This window comes from Trachypithecus francoisi, unplaced genomic scaffold (assembly GCF_009764315.1).
Source record: "Trachypithecus francoisi isolate TF-2019V2 unplaced genomic scaffold, Tfra_2.0 Lachesis_group20, whole genome shotgun sequence".
Classification (NCBI taxonomy): domain Eukaryota; kingdom Metazoa; phylum Chordata; class Mammalia; order Primates; family Cercopithecidae; genus Trachypithecus; species Trachypithecus francoisi.
In genome coordinates, this window is record NW_022681466.1 from 13168690 (window position 1) to 13188876 (window position 20187).

General features: G+C 59.2%; 1 protein-coding gene across 4 annotated transcripts; it reads left to right on the forward strand.

The window, feature by feature from the left end:
* The first annotated feature begins 10 nt into the window (after positions 1-10).
* Positions 11-19764, forward strand: HGS (hepatocyte growth factor-regulated tyrosine kinase substrate). Of its 4 annotated transcripts, XM_033182616.1 has the most exons (23): positions 11-177; positions 1674-1758; positions 2388-2463; positions 3032-3124; positions 4794-4917; positions 6569-6621; positions 7052-7120; positions 8134-8258; positions 10422-10500; positions 10572-10670; positions 10788-10883; positions 11305-11361; positions 11726-11764; positions 11835-11978; positions 12074-12133; positions 12705-12918; positions 13260-13432; positions 13509-13649; positions 13726-13900; positions 17998-18131; positions 18214-18333; positions 18561-18647; positions 19138-19764. In XM_033182616.1, exons 1-23 carry the CDS (start codon positions 141-143, stop codon positions 19246-19248), a joined length of 2391 nt encoding a protein of 796 aa, XP_033038507.1. In that variant the 5' UTR covers positions 11-140; the 3' UTR covers positions 19249-19764. The 4 variants fall into 4 exon arrangements, with proteins under 4 accessions (XP_033038507.1, XP_033038509.1, XP_033038508.1 ...); XM_033182618.1 differs by lacking the exon at positions 12074-12133; XM_033182617.1 differs by lacking the exon at positions 11305-11361.
* The last annotated feature ends 423 nt before the right edge of the window (positions 19765-20187 follow it).

Consider the following 20187-nt stretch of genomic DNA (forward strand, 5'->3'; position numbering starts at 1 on the left):
CGCCTCCTCGCGGCTCTAGGAACGGCGCGGTGACGTGCGCGTGCGCGCACTGAAGGGACAAGGCGGAAGCGGAAGTCGGGGGGCGCGCCAGCTGGGATCAGGGGAGCGCCCGCGGCGACGGGTCTGTGTTGGAGGTCGCCATGGGGCGAGGTAGCGGCACCTTCGAGCGTCTTCTAGGTAACGCATCCCCACCCGACGGCCCGACCATTGTCAGCCCGTAGCCCCCGCCCGGCGCTGAGTCAGCGCGGCCCCGAGGGCCCGAGGGGCGCGTACCGGTCGCCCTACCCGCCTGTCCCAGGCCCACTGTCCTCCTCGGCGCGGAGAGGCCGATCGTGGACCCTCGGCGCAACCGTGGGGTCTGCGTGCGTCGGGCGTTGGCGAACCTGGGCTCTGTGAGGGTCCGCGCAGGGCGCCGGGGGCGCTCGGCGTTCTCGCTCCTTTGCGGGCCCGTATATTTGGCCGATTTCCCCTTGACCGACGAGCACCCGGCCGAGTGGGCCACAAGGCCTGAGTCATGAAAGTGGGTGACCCAGTCGGATGTTAGGCTCGCACTTGGGCTTCTGACCCAAAACATTGGGTCTCGAATGGTAGAGCCAGCAGTGTCCTCTCTGGGACCTTCGAGCTCTCTAGGGGGCTGCGAGTCCCAGACCCACCTTTTGTTCCCACACTGGCTTCGGGAAATGCCTAATGGTTTAGGAAGGCGTTTTCTCACGTTTTTGGAGGTGAAAGCTAATTCTCTCTGAGTCTCCTGGAGTTGACACGTTTTAGGAGGGAAGAAGAATGTTGATGTGCACGTGCCCTGTAGGGAAAATGAGTCTTGTGTTTCAGGGTAGGCGCTTGGGTGCTCGAATGGGCTGCCCCAAGCCTGCCTTTTTGTTAAGTATGGTTTACAAGGAGACTTCAAATGAGACACCTTCCTTGCCCAGGGAACCTGCAAGCAGACTGAGTATCTCAGCCACACAGGTAGTTCAGTGCTTCAGGGATGAATCCAGAGGTTAACTACTGAATCAGTATAGAAAGTGGACGTGGCTTGGTTTGTTAGATCGTTTCTGTATCCGGGGAAGGCGGTGTGGGCAGAGCTGGAGCTGCTCCTCAGAGGGACCAGTTGTTGGAGACAGCAGTCATGTGGTGTGATGACAGGTATTAGCTGGCGAGTCCTCCTTGGAGCGCCGTTGTGCCCTTATTCCCAAAGCACTTGGAGCGAGGGGCCTGGAGTCTACACTGCAGGCTTCTCTAGCTCTTGCCCAAGCTAAGATCCCATTGAAATGGGGAGCATCTGGGCAAATGGCGACTCCAAGGGACAGGTGATAGAGTTCTTTGTTGAGAAGCAGCTGAGCCTGATGTTTAAGAGTGAATCAGCCTGTGTCTCTGGTGAGCTGTGTGACTCACGGCAGTGCCCTCGCTTCTCTGCTGAGTGTCTTTACCTCGCTCGCAGGTTGTGGGAGGGCTTGGACCAGCACCTGGTATGCTGTTCTCACGCTCTTTGCTGCTTCCCTGAGAACGATGGCACTTCCCTTCCCATCAGCGTGCTCAGGAGGATTCTCTCGTGGTTTTTCATGTGGTCCAAATGTCTAAAGGGGAAGTAGGGAGTCCCCCCTGCTGCTGCCAAGCTGGGGTGCTGTGTGGGGAGTCCAGCAGGATGACCTCCCCTTTCACGGCATTTTCTCACTCAGACAAGGCGACCAGCCAGCTCCTGCTAGAGACGGATTGGGAGTCCATTCTACAGATCTGCGACCTGATCCGCCAAGGGGACACGCAGTGAGTTCGCGGGGCCTGTGTCGTGAAGCGGGGGGAGCAGCCGTGCACTAAGCTGGGCTTGCTTGGTTCCCGTTGATTCTCCACAATGTAGCTGACCACGTTAGGCTGTTTCGTAGAGAACTGTATGGTCTCCATGCTAGGATTTTTTGACGTCTTGGACAATTAAGGGGTTTTCTGTGCACAGCTTGCAGATGACCTGGTTATGTTTGTGTCTGCTTCGGGTTCTCAGACACTTCAGATGGTAGACAGACATTTTTTTCTTTGAGACAGGGCCTTGCTTTGTCACCCAGGCTGAAGTGCAGTGGCGTGATCTCAGCTCACTGCAGCCCCTGCCTCCCAAGCTCAAGCGATCCTCCCACCTCAGCCTCCCGAGTAGATGGGACTACAGGCATTCACCATCACGCCTGGCTAATTTTTTGTGTTTTGGTAGAGTTGGGTTTTTGATATAATGCACAGGCTGGTCTCAGACTCCTAGGCTTAAGCAGTCCTCCTGCCTTGGCCTCCCAAAGCACTGGGATTACAGGCGTGAGCCACTGCACCTGGCAGCAGATGAACTTTTCTCATCTTGGTTGCTGAGACTATTTTTTTCCCCTTTCTCTCTGCTTTTACCAACATCATTTCCCTTTCAGAGCAAAATATGCTGTGAATTCCATCAAGAAGAAAGTCAATGACAAGAACCCACACGTGGCCTTGTATGCTCTGGAGGTAAGTGGACTCCCTCGCCTCAGTGGCCCCCAGGGTCCCCACCCCTCACCCCCCACCCCCCACTAGTCAGGACAGCATGAGAAGAGTTTGCCCTGTGGCCTTGCCCACCTCCCTGGGCATACATCAAGCAGGAGAGTTACCACTCATCCTTGAGTGCCTGTGTGAACAGTGCCGCCTAGGAAGGGGTCACGCTGAGGGACAGACGGGAGAGACGGGAGATGGGGGAGGGAGTGAGCACTACTTCTTCAGCCGTCCTGCGTGAGTAAACACTAAACACCAGAAAGCGGATCTTGTCGCTGTGCTTGGCAGTGAGACTTGGCATCACAGGGAGCGGTGCCGTGCAGGCCACTGAGTCTCAGATGCTGCTGCTTGGGGTTCCCCACTGGCCCAGTGGCCTGTCGGGCCTGTTGAAGGGCTCTGCTGTCCCACCAGGTTCCCCACCCGCCCAGTGGCCTGATGGGCCTGTTGAAGGGTTCTGCTGTCCCACAGGGAGGTGGGTCCATCCAGGAGGATGAGGGGCCCCTGCCCTGATCACCGGCCCCACCCTTCCCTTCCTGGGCATCTGCAGGTCATGGAGTCTGTGGTGAAGAACTGTGGCCAGACAGTTCATGACGAGGTGGCCAACAAGCAGACCATGGAGGAGCTGAAGGACCTGCTGAAGGTGGGTGAGACGGGGCAAGTGGGTGGCCACCCAGGCTGGCACCTTTGCTTCTCCAGGTGTTTACTGGACACCGATGACAGAACAGCACCAGGTGTGGCGGAAAATGTGCAGGTGCGGATCGGTGGTCCCTGCACGGCGCAAGCTGGCACTCACAAGTGGGAGGCCAGGGTTTAGCAGGAGCCGGCCTGGGGTGCTGTGTCTGGAGCACTGAGGTGACAGCAACCCTGGGACCTGGGGGAAGCTTCCGGGAGGCAGGGCTGGGGCACCTGCTGTCCTCGGGAAGGTGAGTAGATGCCGCTGGGTGGGCCGGGCAGGCGCTGGTATCGTGTGAATGGCTGTGGTCTGGAGGGCAGCCTGGCCACATCCCACAGGCCGGCCTGGGAGGGCTCTGAGTGGCGGCTTGTGAGATCGGATGTGTCTGGCGGGGGATAGGAGCTGTTCTGGAGAGTGGGGGCTTCACGCTTTCCTGGGCAGAGGAGGAAAAGCCCTCCAGATCCCCAGGGGATTGTGCCGGGGACTGTGATGCAGCGGGGGTGCTGCCGCCGGTGTCAAGGGAAAAGGGTGTCCCGTGGGGTCAGGCTGATCCCCCTCTGTCCCGACCTGTGGGCTGGGCCTGTGTCTCTTAGGGGACTCCCTGGACCCACACAGCTGAGAACCTGCCCGGGGATCCCAGTGAACAGCCAGGCCTCCCAAAGGCCCTCACTGGCCACCTTGGCTGGCTTCCTGTCCTGGCTGAGAGGCAGAAGATGCCAGAGTCCGGCCCTGCCCGACCCTGGTGCCCCCAAGCTCCTTCAATCAGGCTGCAGATCCTGAGCTGGTTCACTCCTCTGTGGGGCGGGGCAGAGCTGTAGAGGGAAGGCCCCGCTGAGGATTCACTCCTCTGTGGGGAGGGGCAGAGCCCTGGAGGGAAGGCGCCGCTGAGGGTTCACTCCTCTGTGGGGCGGGGCAGAGCCTTGGAGGGAAGGCGCCGCTGAGGATGCCGGGAGGTTCTGGAAGGAGCTCAGGCCACCGTGCAGATGCCCCAGGGCTTCCTTGAACCAGCCTCTGATCGCACGCCATCCTGCACGTCACACTGGGACGGCCTCCTTGAGAGGGCCTTAGGTGCAAGGCCAGGGTGTGCTTTCACCTGGGGGAAGGGTGGCTGCAGGGGGCTTGGAGCCCACTCTGAATTTGGGGGCGTTTCTGGAGCAGTTGCCCCCTGGCGTCTCCCCGGCTGTGACTGGAAGGAGGGGCCTAACCGGAGTCCCGCAGTGCCCCTGTGTTCTCAGCCCCAACACTAGGCTGCCACCGTCAGGCCTGCTGGGCCCTGCCTGTTGGAGCCTGACGGAAACTGAGGATCCTGGGCTGGGCGGGTCCCGTGGGGAAAGGGAGAGACAGATGGTCAGGAGCACAGAGATGCGGTGTTGTTTGACTCCAGTGAGCCTCCTGGTTTTTGGCAGTGGTTAGAGAAGAGCCATAGTCTTGAGCAAGTAGAGGCAGGCATGAGGTTTGAAGTCAGGGTCTGGGAACAGGTCGGTGCATGGCCCCCACGCCCCACTCGGGGGCCCTCCCTGGCCTCTGTGTCAGCCACTTCTGCTCAGAGGCTGAGCTCTGCCAGCTGCTTCCTCACACCGAGGCCTCTGGCGCCTGGAGTCTCCTGCGACCCTCACCCCCTCCTCCCTGCCTGCAGAGACAAGTGGAGGTAAACGTCCGTAACAAGATCCTGTACCTGATCCAGGCCTGGGCGCATGCCTTCCGGAATGAGCCGAAGTACAAGGTGGTCCAGGACACCTACCAGATCATGAAGGTGGAGGGTGAGTCAGGACCGAGGTTGGGACCAGACCAAGGCTTGGAACTGTTGGACAGTCAGGCCCAACGGGCACAGTAGCGAGCGGCCTGAGATGGGCTGTTCCCCGTGGTGGGAGGGAGGAGGGCTGTGGTCTGGAGCCAGGGAAGACCGTGTGTGTGAGGGCGGGCTCAGAGCGGCTCCTGCCTTTCTGGACCATGAGCCACGGGCAGAGGCAGGCAGTGATGTTAGACAACACGCAGGTGAAAAGGCAGCAGACCGTCTGTTTCAGAGTGGCAGGACTCCTGGGGGCCCGGTTGGCTGTGCTGTCAGGGAAGGCCTCTGGAAGAGCTGTCCCGAGTGTCGAGACTGGAACAGAAGTCAGAGCTGACATGAGCGGGCAGACAGCACTCGTGGGCGGACACTCAGGGTTGAGGCCCCGGGGCAGAAAGGTGGCCAGCGTGCCCAGAGGAGAGCGCGGCCGGGCCTGCACAGCGACGGCCTCCGGGCTGTGGGCTGGAGTTCAGCGCTGCTCTCGGCGCAGCAGGAGGCCTCTGGTGGTTTTGTCTCGGCTGTGGCGGCCGAGGTGTGTTTCTTGAGGGTCCCTCCTGGCCGTTGTGGCCGTGGAGAACTGGGGGATCGTGCAGAGAGAGGTGGGGGCTTCAGGATGCATTTGGAGGTCTTGGCTGGTGCTCGGGGCCCACTCAGTGAGAGACAGGTGGGCATGGCTGCTCCCATCCGTGCAGGTCCTGTGTGGCCCTGAGCTCTGCTAAAGACGAGGCCGAGAGTGTGGGGAATGGGGCGGGCTCCGGGCTCCAGGGCTGGTGTGTCCCCTCTGCAGGAGTTGGACGCTTGCCTTGTGGCTGCAGGGTGGGCAGGACCAGTATGGACAAACGCAGGGGTGCTGCACGAGCCGCCTTGGGCTCTCAACTTTGGGGTAGTGGACGCTGGTGGTCTGTGCTCATGTCTCCTTCCTGGGGTGGGAGCTTTCCTGGATTTTCTCTGGGGTCTTGTGTCTCAAGAATAGCTTGAGGCCGGCCGGGCGTGGTGGCTCACGCCTGTAATCCCAGAACTTTGGGAGGCAGAAGCAGGCCGATCACTTGAGGTCAGGAGATCGAGACCAGCCTGGCCAACATGGTGAAACCCCATCTCTACTAAAAATACAAAAATTAACTGGGCGTGGTGGTGGACACCTGTAGTCCCAGCTAGTCGGGAGGCTGAGGCAGGAGAATTTCTTGAACCCAGGAAGCAGAACTTGCAGTGAGCTGAGATCACACCACTGCACTCCAGCCTGGGCGACAGAGCGAGACTGTCTCAAAAAAAACAAGAATAGTTCAAGGCCTTGTCCTCAGGAACAGTGGGAGCCCTGGCCAGAGAGCAGAGGGTGAGGGAGCCACTCAGCAGGCGGGGACGCGCAGAGGCCTGATGCCCTGATTGGGGGGGGAGCGGTGTCTCAGGAAGCGGGCAGCAGGGCCTGGCTCTCGTGTGCCGCCACAGCGAGGACGGAGGCTCCGTGGAGACACCAGCCTTGCGGGCAGGAGGCTATCTCCGTGCCCCCAGACGCCCTCACTTGGGTGCACAGTCACTGCTGTGTCACAGCTGCCAGGAGTGAGGAAGGGGCTTCGGGAGGTCTTGCAGGCCAGGCAGGAGCGGACAGTGACCATGCCTCCTCTCTCCAGGACACGTCTTTCCAGAATTCAAAGAGAGCGATGCCATGTTTGCTGCTGAGAGAGTGAGTGTGGGTGGCCACCGGGGGTCCTGGAGTTGGGCTGCTCAGGAAGTGTGAAGGAGGGGAGCGCTGGGAGTCTGGCTTGCTTGGGGGTTGGTGGCTGAGCTCCCATCTTTCTGGGAGCTGAGGATGCCTGTGTGTCCTGGGCGGAGGTGTAGCAGCCGTCTCTGGAGGGTGAGGTGGAGACGTGGCTCGAGGGCCTTTAGAGTGGCTGGGGGCTCAGGAAAGGAAAACAAGCGCTTTTGATGAGGAAACCCCTTCCTCAGGCCTCAGCAGCTTCACCCCAGGCCACGCTGCTGGGAGGGCGGCCCGGGGCATTGCTCTCGCTTGTGCTAGGGTCCTCTCTGGGCCCATTCTGTGGGGCAGGGGACTCTGTGCCTCTGGAGCTGGTGGAGAGGGGAGCGTTGTGGTCCTGACTGCCGCCCCTCCTCAGGCTCCGGACTGGGTGGATGCTGAGGAGTGCCACCGCTGCAGGGTGCAGTTCGGGGTGATGACCCGTAAGGTGAGTTCCCACCTGGGGGGCTCTGTCTACAGCCCCGGCCAGACACCAGGTCCCCTGCCGTGTGCAAGGCCACCGTCCCGGCTGGGCCTTTCCTTCCTGGTGGGTGGTTCAGGAGGTGAGTGCAGCTCCCAGTGGGTGGCAGTGGGGCGTCAGGAGGGGGACAGTGAGGGCCCACATGAGGGCCTGATGCCGCTGCCTGGGCCGGGCCCAGCCTCACTCTGGAATTATAATGTCTTAAAATTAGGGCTAGGCCGGGCGCGGTGGCTCAAGCCTGTAATCCCAGCACTTTGGGAGGCCGAGGCGGGCGGATCACGAGGTCAGGAGTTCGAGACCATCCTGGCTAACACGGTGAAACCCCGTCTCTACTAAAAAATACAAAAAGCTAGCTGGGCGAGGTGGCGGGCGCCTGTAGTCCCAGCTACTCGGGAGGCTGAGGCAGGAGAATGGCGTAAACCTGGGAGGCGGAACTTGCAATGAGCTGAGATCCGGCCACTGCACTCCAGCCCGGGCGACAGAGCGAGATTCTGTCTCAAAAAAAAAAAAAAAAAAAAAAAAAAACTAGGGCTACAGGCCTTGCCACAGTCACTCTCCTGCTTGCCAGGGCCATGTGGCCCCCTTCTCTGTGTGGCGTAGCCCATCTGGATTCTGACCCCTCGAGCCGTCTTCACACCAAAGCCCCCTCCAGGCTGGTAACTGGGAATGCTTGGGGTTTGGGGTGTCGGCAGCTTCCAGCACCCACTGCACTTACAGAAGCTCTCGTCAGCACAATGGATGTGTATTTTGTCTCTGCCTTTCTTTTTAACTTACTTTATTTTCCCCAAAACGGTGGCTGGTATTGAGATTCCTGGGAGCATGTCCATGTTCCTTGGCCTTAGTGTCCTCCCAGGCATTTGTTCTGCTTGTCCCCTGCCTTCCCCACCTGTGAGGCTCAGCTTCAGTGTTGTACGGAGCGGTTCTGGGCCGGGTGGCACATCAGGGTCCCCAGTGCCTGTGACCAGACCCCCGTCTTGCAGCACCACTGCCGGGCATGTGGCCAGATCTTCTGTGGAAAATGTTCCTCCAAGTACTCCACCATCCCCAAGTTCGGCATCGAGAAGGAGGTGCGCGTGTGTGAGCCCTGCTACGAGCAGCTGAACAGGTGAGTCCCCGCCCCCGCTCGGGCTGCCGGCGGGGCAGGATCTCCAGGCTGGCCTTTCTGTCCCTGTTGGCCATGGTGCCCGAGGCCTGCAGACCCCAGAGGGCCCTCACCGCACAGCAGCTGGAAGGTCAAGGGAAACCCAGGGTGGCTGCATGCCCTCGGACCCTGCCCCACACTAGGGCGGGTGGGTGTGCGAGACTGGGTGCTGTGGCTCCGGGGACTGAAGCTGCCCGACAGACCTGTTGCTTGGGTTCGGGTTTGGATTTGTTTGCGTTTCAACTTTTGGAATAAAACTTACAGAAGAGTTGCAAGAGTAGCACAGAGAAGCTGCGGGGCCGTGGCCGGTGCCTCAGCGGTCGGTGTTTTGCCGCAGAGTTTGCTCTGCCTCCCCTCTCCCGCGTGTGCGTGTGTTCACACGGGTTTTATCCTGAATTTGCATGAGTGCAGACACCACGCCCCTCGGCACCCAGATCTTCGCGTGCGGTCCCTGACAGGGACAGTGCTCTCGTGGCCACAGTGGTTGCTCAGGACTGTGCTGCCCCCAGCGTTGGTTTCTGCTCTGTGGTCCACAGTTCCGTTTCTGCCGTGGTCCCGGCAGCATCGCCGTGGGTCTGGCCTGGGTTGCGCGTGTTTTTTGTGTGGGCTGCGCTCCCTCCTTAGTTCCCTTTTTTTGGACCATGTCATTGCCTCCTTGTGTCGCTCCGTGGACATTTCTGGAAAGTCAGGCCGTGGCCCCTTGGCCCTCTGTTCAGGTCTGAGACTTCCACCTGCTTAGGTTCGGGGAGCCCAGGAGTGAGGCCATGCCCTTCTCAGGGCGTCCCATCCAAGCCAGCCATGTCTGGTGATGGGCTGCTGCCCGGGAAGTTCCTTTTCCTTCCTGTAACTGAGAAGAACTTGGCCGGGCGCGGTGGCTCACTCCTGTAATGCCAGCACTTTGGGAGGCCGAGGCGGGTGGATCACAAGGTCAGGAGATCAAGACCATCCTGGCTAACATGGTGAAACCCCATCTCTACTAAAAATACAAAAAAAATTAGCCGGGCGTGGTGGCGAGCACTTGTAGTCTCAGCTACTCGGGAGGCTGAGGCAGGAGAATGGCGTGAACCCGGGAGGCAGAGCTTCCGGTCAGCCGAGATCATGCCACTGCAGCCTGGGTGACAGAGCGAGACTCCTCTCAAAAAAAAAAAAAGAACTTGCCTTGAGCCACGTCAGTGTCCTGTCTGTTGCAGCCACTGCCCACATGCGTGAGTCTGCTGTGACCCAGCGGCTCCATGGCAGGGTCTCCCAACACCATTGCCGCCTTCACACACACACACTGGCCGGTGTTTCCCTGTCCCGGGGCTGTGTGGGTCTGCCTCACGTGGACTTTTCTTTTAGAAGAGAGCCCCAGGTCGCCTGGGCGCGGTGGCTCACACCTGTAATCCCAGCACTTTGGGAGGCTGAGGTGGGCAGATTATGAGACCAAGAGATCAAAACCATCCTGGCCAACATGGTGAAATCCTGTCTCTACTTAAAATACAAAAATTGGTTGGGTGAGGTGGCGGGCGCTTGTAGTCCCAGCTACTCGGGAGGCTGAGGCAGGAGAATTGCTTGAACTCAGGAGGTGGAGGTTGCAGTGAGCCAGATCGCGCCACTGCACTCCAGCCTGGGCGATGGAGCAAAACTACCTCAAAAAAAAAAAAGAAAAAAGAAAAGAGCCCTAGGTCGAAGGTCAGCATGCGTGGTTTGAAATTGCAACCATGCTGTGAGCCTGTGGTCCCTGGACTGCCTGGGGTGCCCCAGAAGAGCTTACTGGGCGTGACAGGTGCTGCCCGGTCTGCCCCTTCTTGGGTGGGGCCCATCCCACAGTGGCAGTGCTGTGTTTGGTTTCCCGAGTGCTGTAGGAAGGTCTTCGCAGGCCTGGCTGGTGTCCTGAATGTCCATTTTCAGGAGAGGACCTGGGGCTTACCCTGAGGGACTCACCCAAGCCCTTGTGGCTGGTGTGATGCCCTCGAGTCCTGCCCTGCTCTGCTCTAGCGTGTGGCCTTTGGGACACTGTGGCTGTTTCACCACTGTCATCACTCTGTGGGGACACTTAGAGGAGCCCCTGGAGGTGCAGTTGAGAGCTTTGGCGGGGGCAGGGTGGCATCAGCGCATGGTCACCTGCAGCATCCCTTGTGCCCACAGGAAAGCGGAAGGAAAGGCCACTTCCACCACTGAGCTGCCCCCCGAGTACCTGACCAGCCCCCTGTCTCAGCAGTCCCAGGTACTCAACCCTCTCCGTCTCGTGGGCACATCTTCCCCAGGGCCCCCCTCACCCTCCCCGCTTGTCCTCAGCTGCCCCCCAAGAGGGATGAGACGGCCCTGCAGGAGGAGGAGGAGCTGCAGCTGGCCCTGGCGCTGTCACAGTCGGAGGCAGAGGAGAAGGAGAGGCTGGTAAGCCGGGTGGGGCGGGGCAGCCTCAGGAAGGGCCCAGCTCCCCTGGATGTGCTGTGGTGGGGCCAGAGGGCAATCTCCTGCACCTGAGTGATGCCCCTCCTAATTCTGACTCAGAGACAGAAGTCCACGTACACTTCGTACCCCAAGGCAGAACCCACGCCCTCAGCCTCCTCGGCGCCCCCCGCCAGCAGCCTGTACTCGTCACCTGTGGTGAGTGGCCCTCAGGCTGGAGCTGCCTCTCCCGGAAGGCAGCAGGGTTGATGGGGGTGGGGTCCCCAGGCTGATACAGTGGGGCTGGCAGGGGATGCAGGTCCCTGGGCTTCCCAGAGAGGACAGCCCTAGCACACGGGCAGACATCAGGGCAGAGTCCCACGGCTCCAGGCCCCCGTTCCTCTTGGTCCCTGGTTTGGCCCTTGGGACTGAGGACATGGGACAGGCTGTGGGGAAGGCGCCTTGCTGGTGAGACCCCGTCTCTTCCACACCCCTCCCGCCCCACAGGAACTGAAAGACTTGCTTTCTGGGGCATCCACATCACCTCTCCCTGGCCTCAGCCCCGCTCTCAATAGGGGGTGAAGAGGCAGCCTGTTTTGCAGGGGGTTGGGTCAGGGACGGCAGGTTGAAAATTTTGTAGGTTCTGTGGAGTGGCCAGGCCGCTGCAGGCCCAGGGGCTCAGAACAGCTCTGCCCCAGTGAGCCACCCCTTTCCTTCTTCCCCTCCTTCCCAGGCTGTTGGCCAGGGCCCCACATGCAGGACCATGGGGGCTGTCCAGTGTCCACTTTGAGGCCCCAGGGCTGGCCCGGTGCTGCCCTGTTCCTCCCATAGCAAGGTTAGGAGTCTCATAGGACGGCAGTGCTGCCAGCCTCTGTGGAGTTCTAAGCATCTGGAAGAGGAGAAAAGATGGCCACTGAGATGCCAGGAACCAGAGGAGGGCACGGAGGGAGGGCCCAGGCTGCAGCTCTGGTCTCCAGGATCTGCCGCACTGGGGCCATCCCTGTCCCTGCCCGAGCAACTGTCCTGTTGCCTGTGACACTCAGATGCCCCTTTCTCCCTAGAACTCGTCGGCGCCTCTGGCTGAGGACATCGACCCTGAGGTAAGGCCTGGTGTGAGGTGTGTCCTCTCACGGTTTCTGGCCTTGGGAGTGACCCCCTTGTTGTCTGCAGCTCGCGCGGTATCTCAACCGGAACTACTGGGAGAAGAAGCAGGAGGAGGCTCGTAAGAGCCCCACGCCGTCGGCACCCGTGCCTCTGACGGAGCCGGCTGCACAGCCTGGGGAGGGGCACGCAGCCCCCGCCACCGTGGTGGAGGTGAGGGGCTGCTCCCGGCGTTCCTAGTGGCAGGGTCCCTTGGAAGGGGTGGATGTGGGACAGGTCGGAGGCCCCACTCATTCTCTCTCTTCCAGAACCCCCTCCCGGAGACAGACTCTCAGGCCATTCCTCCCTCTGGTGGCCCCTTTAGTGAGGTAAGCTGTGGCTCCCTCCACGGGCCAGGGCAAAATACAGTCTCCAGGCTCATAGCACCAGGCACATGGCACAGGTGCCTGCCCTAACCAGAGGGCTGTGCCAGAGCAAGGGTGTCTGCCCCAACCCAGCCCCGGCCTGCCTTGCCCTTAGTGGCCTCTCCCAATGGAAACTGTCTGCACCAGGCTGTGGTCCAGAGCTGGGGCCACTCTGTGGACCTAACATGGACCTGAATATTTCAGAGCAGTCTAGAACCACCAGATGAGGCCTTGGCCTTACCTGGGGCTTCTGGGCTGGTTGGCTGTCAGAGCACAGGGCCTTGGAGAGGGAGGCAGGCCCCATGCCAGCAGGCACGGGCCCTGAGCGCGCTCCGTCCTGAGCAGGGCTTGCTGCTGGACAAGGGCCCCGCCTCCAGGGCCTCGCCTTCCTCGGCTGTAGAAGGGGTAGCTTCTACAAGGAGCGGACGGACTGTGCTCCAGGCTTGAGTGCAGCCAGGTGCCTCCATCCCAGGCCCCACTGGGGAGGCTGGCTGGGGCGTGGCCGCACTCATCCAGAACCCTGCTCTGCCTGCAGCCACCGTTCCACAACGGCGAGTCCGAGGAGAGCCACGAGCAGTTCCTGAAGGCGCTGCAGAACGCGGTCACCACCTTCGTGAACCGCATGAAGAGTAACCACATGCGAGGCCGCAGCATCACCAACGACTCGGCCGTGCTCTCGCTCTTCCAGTCCATCAACGGCATGCACCCGCAGCTGCTGGAGCTGCTCAACCAGCTGGACGAGCGCAGGTGTAGGTGCCCGCGCCACGGGTCCTTGGCCGGGGGCAGCTGGGGGTTGTGAGTGCCGTCCTGGGCCAGGGCCTCCCCGGAGGATGCTGGGCTCTTGTGAGTCCTTCCCTGGGGCCGTGGTCTCCTCCAGAGGGTCTCAGTGGGAGGTGGTCTCAGGGATGACCATGCCGTGCCCTGCCCTGCCCTGCCCAGAACCCTCTGCCTGCCTCCCCTAGAGCCCAGTGCCTTCAGAGCCCTCTGCAGAAGTTTGGGCACAGGGCAGCCTGTCTACGTGTCTGTTCCACCCAGGAGCTTCTCGGCACTGTGCCAGAGCGGTCAGGGTTGCTCTGTCGTCTGCCCACAGTGTACTATGAGGGGCTGCAGGACAAGCTGGCACAGATCCGTGATGCCCGGGGGGCACTGAGTGCCCTGCGCGAAGAGCACCGGGAGAAGCTTCGCCGGGCAGCCGAGGAGGCAGAGCGCCAGCGCCAGATCCAGCTGGCCCAGAAGCTGGAGATAATGCGGCAGAAGAAGCAGGTGCAGTGGCTGCCCAGCCACGGGCCGGGGCGAGCTGGGGAGCCCCCAGGGTAACCACCGCCTTTCTGCCGCACAGGAGTACCTGGAGGTGCAGAGGCAGCTGGCCATCCAGCGCCTGCAGGAGCAGGAGAAGGAGCGGCAGCTGCGGCTGGAGCAGCAGAAGCAGACGGTCCAGATGCGTGCGCAGATGCCTGCCTTCCCCCTGCCCTACGCCCAGGTATGTGCCATCCTCTTGCCACCCAGAGGCTCGTGGGCTAAGGACCAACTCTCACCACTGTCTCCTTCGTCCCCAGCTCCAGGCCATGCCCACGGCCGGAGGCGTGCTCTACCAGCCCTCGGGACCAGCCAGCTTCCCCAGCACCTTCAGCCCCGCCGGCTCGGTGGAGGGCTCCCCCATGCATGGCGTGTACATGAGCCAGCCGGCCCCTGCCGCTGGCCCCTACGCCAGCATGCCCGGCACCACAGCTGGTAAGGACAGGTCGGGGCAGAAAGCACACTTTTTTTCCCTCGTCTTTATTTTAAATGAATTTACAGAAAAGCAGTAAGAATGGTGCGAAGGGTTTTCCCAATTGCCCCGATGTGAATGTTATCCCTGCTTTCCCGTTTTCACGCAAATGCACTCACGCAGGCTTTCCTGCTGGAGGCGTGCTTCAGTCCATGCATGGCAGGTGCTGCCCTCTCCCCTGAATGCGACAGCGAGCATTTCCTGAAACCAGCAGTTCGATCCTCGTCCACAGCAGGCTCAGCCCTCACGGACTGTCCCAGTGGTGTCCTGTAAACGGCACGCCCACTGCTGCGTGGCATTCGGCCCGCCGTCCAGTTAATTAATTAATTAATTAATGTTGCCTTTAATCTAGAGTGTTTCCCAGTCAGCCTTTGTGTTTTGTGACATCGACTGTCCCAAGAGCACTTGCCTGTCGTTCGGCAGACTGTCCTCAGCTTAGGTTTGTCTGGTGTCTCCATGCGGTGACCGTAAGGCTGTGCTTTTCCTCTGGCACAGAAGGTGACATGCGTCCTGTCAGTCCCATTCTTGGCCATTCGGCTGAGACGGGGTCTGCCAGGGATTATTCACTGTGAAGTGACTGTCTTGCCCTTTGTAATCAGATGTCTCTTGGGGGAGGCTTTCCAAATACCCTGGGACTCCTCAAGGTCTAGCATTTTTTTGCTAATGTTGCCGGTTTTTATTACGGTGTTTGCCAAATAGCGCTTTCTAATTCTGCTGTTGTCTTTCCAGTGGCGGGAGGTGCTCTGCCCGCTCTTCTACTTATTGTCATTCACAGTAGCATGGAGAAGTGTTTGTTCTTTCAAAGGTGACACTCCTCTGCCATCACTGTTTATTCTTTTTTTTTTTTTTTTTTTTTTTTGAGACGGAGTCTCGCTCTGTCGCCCAGGCTGGAGTGCAGTGGCCGGATCTCGGCTCACTGCAAGCCCCGCCTCCCGGGTTCCCGCCATTCTCCTGCCTCAGCCTCTGGAGTAGCTGGGACTACAGGCGCCCGCCACCGAGCCCAGCTAAATTTTTGTATTTTTTTTTCAGTAGAGACGAGGTTTCACCGTGGTGTCGATCTCCTGACCTTGTGATCCGCCCGCCTCGGCCTCCCAAAGTGCTGGGATTACAGGCGTGAGCCACCGCGCCCGGCCCATCACTGTTTATTCTTAGAGTCTTGCTGTCACCCAGGCTGGAGTGCAGTGCCACGATCGTGGTTCACTGCAGCCTCGATCTCCTGGGCTCAAGCAGTCCTCCCGCCTCAGCCTCTTGAGTAGCTGGGACTACAGGATTACGTCACCATGCCTGGCTAATTAAAAAAAAAAAAAAGGCCGGGCACGGTGGCTCAAGCCTGTAATCCCAGCACTTTGGGAGGCCAAGACGGGTGGATCACGAGGTCAGGAGATCGAGACCATCCTGGCTAACATGGTGAAACACCGTCTCTACTAAAAAATAGAAAAAACTGGCCGGGCGCGGTGGCTCAAGCCTGTAATCCCAGCACTTTGGGAGGCTGAGACGGGCGGATCACGAGGTCAGGAGATCGAGACCATCCTGGCGAACACGGTGAAACCCCGTCTCTACTAAAAATACAAAAACTAGCCGGGCGAGGCGGCGGGCGCCTGTAGTCCCAGCTACTCGGGAGGCTGAGGCAGGAGAATGGCGTAAACCCGGGAGGCGGAGCTTGCAGTGAGCTGAGATCCGGCCACTGCACTCCAGTCCCGGCGACAGAGCGAAGACTCCGCCTAAAAAAAAAAAAAAAAAAAAAAAAAAAAGAAAAAACTAGCCAGGTGAGGTGGTGGGCGCCTGTAGTCCCAGCTACTCGGGAGGCTGAGGCAGGAGAATGGTGTAAACCCGGGAGGCGCAGCTTGCAGTGAGCTGAGATCCGGCCACTGCACTCCAGCCTGGGTGACACACAGCGAGACTCCATCTCAAAAAAAAAAAAAAAAAAAAAAAAGCCTGGGCGTGGTGGCTCACGCCTGTTGTCCCAGCACGTTGGGAGGCTGAGGCGGGTGGATCATGAGGTCAGGAGTTCAAGACCAGCCTGCCAAGAGGGTGAAACCTCGTCTCTACTAAACATACAAACATTAGTTGGGCATGGTGGCAGGTGCCTGTAATCCCAGCTATTCTGGAGGCAGAGGCGGAGTCAGTTGAACCCAGGAGGCAGAGGTTGCAGTGAGCTGAGATTATCCTCCGCACTCCAGCCTGAGCAACAGAAACTCTGTCTGAAAAAACAATGTATAAATGAGGTCTTTCTGTGTTGCCCAAGCTGACCTCAAATTCCTGACCTCGTGATCCGCCCGCCTCGGCCTCCCAAAGTGCTGGGATTACAGGCCTGAGCCACCGTGTCCGGCCCCGTTACTTTGATGCTCACAATGTCCCAGGTGGGGCCATGGGAGGCGTCAGTGGCTCTCTGTTGCATAGGGCCTTCAGGTTCAGATGCTTCCCAGTTTCTGTTGCTAGATACTCTGTGCTCGTCTTGTACATGCCCAGCCCTGGAACCAGCCAGTTCTTCAAGGAGCCCTAGTTCCCTTTAGTGGAGGGTGGTCTGGATCTTGGTTAGAAGTCAAGATCCATATTCTGGGTGTGCCCACAGCTCTAGGTTGTTAGCAGAGCTGGAAAGTGTGTCTTATTTATCCAAGTGCACGGTCATAGGTGTGTCTGTGCATGTGTGAATACATGCGTCTTCGTATATGATAAAAACCATGAGTGCAGCCAGGTGCAGTGGCTCATGCTTGTAATCCCAACACTTTGGGAGACTGAGGCAGAGGTCAGGAGTTCAGGAGTTCAAGACCAGCCTGGCCAACATGGTGAAACCCCGTCTCTACTAAAAATGCAAAATTAGCCGGGCATGGTGGTGCGCACCTATGGTCCCAGCTACTTGGGAGGCTGAGACAGGAGAATCACTGGAAGCGGAGGCTGCCGCGAGCCAAGATCATGCCATTGCCCTCCAGCCTGGGCCACAGAGCAAAACTCCGTCTCAAAAAAAAAAAAAAAATCCATGAGTTAATTCCAGTACTTGCAATTTTAATCCAATGGCACGGTTTTCTTTTGCATTGTTTTCCATATACTTACTTGCTAAGCCCTAGAATACACAAAAAGTGGTTTTAAGAATGCCAACCTGGCCTGCTGTGAAGACGATGCCTCGTAACTGGAGTGTAACATTTGTCTGTAGTTCCTGTCATTTGTAGCCTGAGGCCGTGGAGTCCAGATTCTGGGTTCAGAAGTTACTAGGATTCACTCTCCCATCCCGTCGGTCAGACCGTGTCACTTATTTCATATATAGTTTGGTTCCTTTCTTCTGATTTCATTCCATTCTAGGATTTTCCTCCCATCCTTGTTGGTTTATTTTATTTTTTTTGAGACCAAGTCTTGCTCTGTCGCCCAGGCTGGAGTGCAATGGTGCTATCTCAGCTCACTGCAACCTCTGCCTCCCAGGTTCAAGCAGTTCTGCATCAACCTTCTGCATAGCTGGGATTACAGGCACCCGCCACCATGCCCAGCTAGTTTTTGTATTTTTATTAGAGACAGGGTTTTACTGTGTTAGACAGGCTGGTCTCGAACTCCTGCCCTCGTGATCTGCCCACCTCTGCCTCCCAAAGTGCTGGGAGTACAAGTGTGAGCCACCACGCCTGGCCTATGTTCCTTTTTTTAGAAACATGAAACCTGAACTTGGTTCCAAAAGTCACAACAAAAAGGAAAACTGGCTGGGCAGTGGCTCATGCTTGTAATCCCAGCACCGTAGGAGGCCACGGCAGGCCAATCATCTCAGGTCAGGAGTTCGCCAACAGCCTGACAAACGTGGTGAAACCCCATCTCTCCTAAAAATACAAAAACGTAGCCGGGTGTGGTGGTGCACGCCTGTATTCCCAGCTGCTCGGGAGGCTGAGGCAGGAGAATCGCTTCAACCCAGGAGGCAGAGGTTGCAGTGAGCCAAGATCACGCCACTGCATTCCAGCTTGCACGACAGAGGGAGACTCTCTCAAAAAAAAGAAAAAAAAAAGTAAAACTGAAGAGTCGGGCGTCCCTTACTTGCCTCCCCATTGCCCTGGCTGAACCATCTCCCCTGTCTTGTTTGTCACAGATCCCAGCATGGTGAGTGCCTACATGTACCCAGCAGGGGCCACTGGGGCGCAGGCGGCTCCCCAGGCCCAGGCCGGACCCACCGCCAGCCCCGCCTACTCATCCTACCCGCCGACCCCCACAGCGGGCTACCAGGTATGCAGGAAGGCCGCTTCCCTCCTGCCCGGGCCAGCCCCGTTGCCAGCCCCTTCCCCCACGGCACCCATTCCCTCCGCAGACCGTGGCCTCCCAGGCCCCACAGAGCCTCCCGACCATCTCTCAGCCTCCGCAGTCCAGCACCATGGGCTACATGGGGAGCCAGTCGGTCTCCATGGGCTACCAGCCCTACAACATGCAGGTACAGCAACCTCCAGGCTCTGCTGGGCCTGGGGTGGGGGAGCAGTTGATGATGCTGAGGGTCCCTTGGCGAGACTGGCGGGCACTAGGTGGGCTCCACTCCTTCTGCTCCTCGCCCTCCACTCTGGGCGCTCCTTGTGGTCACCTCTGGATTGCTGCAAGCCAGAAGCACCCCCGCCTGCCTGGTCACAGGGCTGCTTTCTCACATCTGGCATCTTCTCGCAACAGAATCTCATGACCACCCTCCCGAGCCAGGACGCGTCTCTGCCACCCCAGCAGCCCTACATCGCGGGGCAGCAGCCCATGTACCAGCAGGTGAGCCATTCCCAGGGCCTCACAGCAGCATCCATGGGGCAGCCTCAGCCTTCATGGTTTAGCAGTGGGTCCTCTGGCCCCAGTAGGGATTGTCCTGTACGCCTGCACACGGGGAGACGCATACCCAACGCCCCTTCTCAGCAGACAGAACGAGGACGCAAGTCTTAGGGCAGACATGCGTGTCCACAAGTGTAGACAGAAAAAACGTTCATTTACTCGAAAGCCAAAGGCCACGTAAGCTGCACTCGGTGGACAGTTTCTAATAGGAAAGTGAACTACCTATCCAGGGGCTCATGGTCTGACGCTTCTTCCATATGGATACATTTGGTGCCCCCATATCAACCACCCATGCAGTCAGCCTTGGCAGGGCCCCCACTTTCCACATGTGGGGTAGAAGCTTTCCACATGGATTAGAAGCTCTTGTGGGTCTGTGGCTCTGCTGGGACAAAAGCCTTCCTCCCAGGGCCATTCCTGCTTTCCTCCTGCACAGGTGGCACCCTCTGGCGGTCCCCCCCAGCAGCAGCCCCCCGTGGCCCAGCAGCCACAGGTGCAGGGGCCGCCGGCACAGGGCAGCGAGGCCCAGCTCATCTCATTCGACTGACCCAGGCCGTGCTCACGTCCGGAGTAACACTACAGTTCACCCAAAACGCCTCGTCTCTAACTGCCGTTGTCCCACCTCCCTGTCCTCTACTGCTGGTAGTGTCCCTTCTCTGTGAGTGAGGGGGGGCTTTCACCCCAACCCCACCTCCCTTCTTGTCCTCAGCACGCTGCAGTCCCTGAGTTGGTCTCTGCTTTCTTTCCCAAGGCTGGGCCATGGGGAGGGAAGGTGGGAGGGAAGGACCTTCTCCCAGGGGAAGCCCCCAGCCCCGTGGGGTATGGTCTGTGAGAGGTGGCAGGCATGGGGACCCTCATCCCCCGAGCAGCCTGTGCCCTCTGGCCCCACTGTGAGCTGGCTGTGGTGTCTGGGTGTGGCCTGGGGCTCCCTCTGCAGGGGCCTCTCTCTCGGCAGCCGCAGCCAAGGGTGGAGGCTTCAGGTCTCCAGCTTCTCTGCTTCTCAGCTGTCATCTCCAGTGCCCCGGAATGGTACAGCGATAATAAAATCTATTTCAGAAAGCAACAGCGTTTTTTTGTTTTTTGTTTTTTTTACTAATTTTTTTGAGATGGAGTCTCACTCTGTCACCCAGGCTGGAGTGAAGTGGCCATCTCCACTCACTGCAAGCTCCGCCTCCCGGGTTCAAGCGATTCTTGAGCCTCAGCCTCCCGAGTAGCTGGGACTACAGGTGCCCGCCATTACCATGCCTGGCTAGTTTTTGTATTTTTTAGTAGCGATGGTGTTTCACCATGTTGGCCAGGCTGGTCGTGAACGCCTAACCTCAGGTGATCCACCTGCCTCTGCCTCCTGAAGTTATGGGATTACAGGCGTGAGCCACCGCGCCCGCCCTGCATCAGCGTTTGCTCCGGGGGCCGGGTGGTCCGGCTGATGGTCCAGCTGCGGGCAGGGTCATGTCCAGCCTGTCCCTCCCTGAGGCTGCGTGCCAGG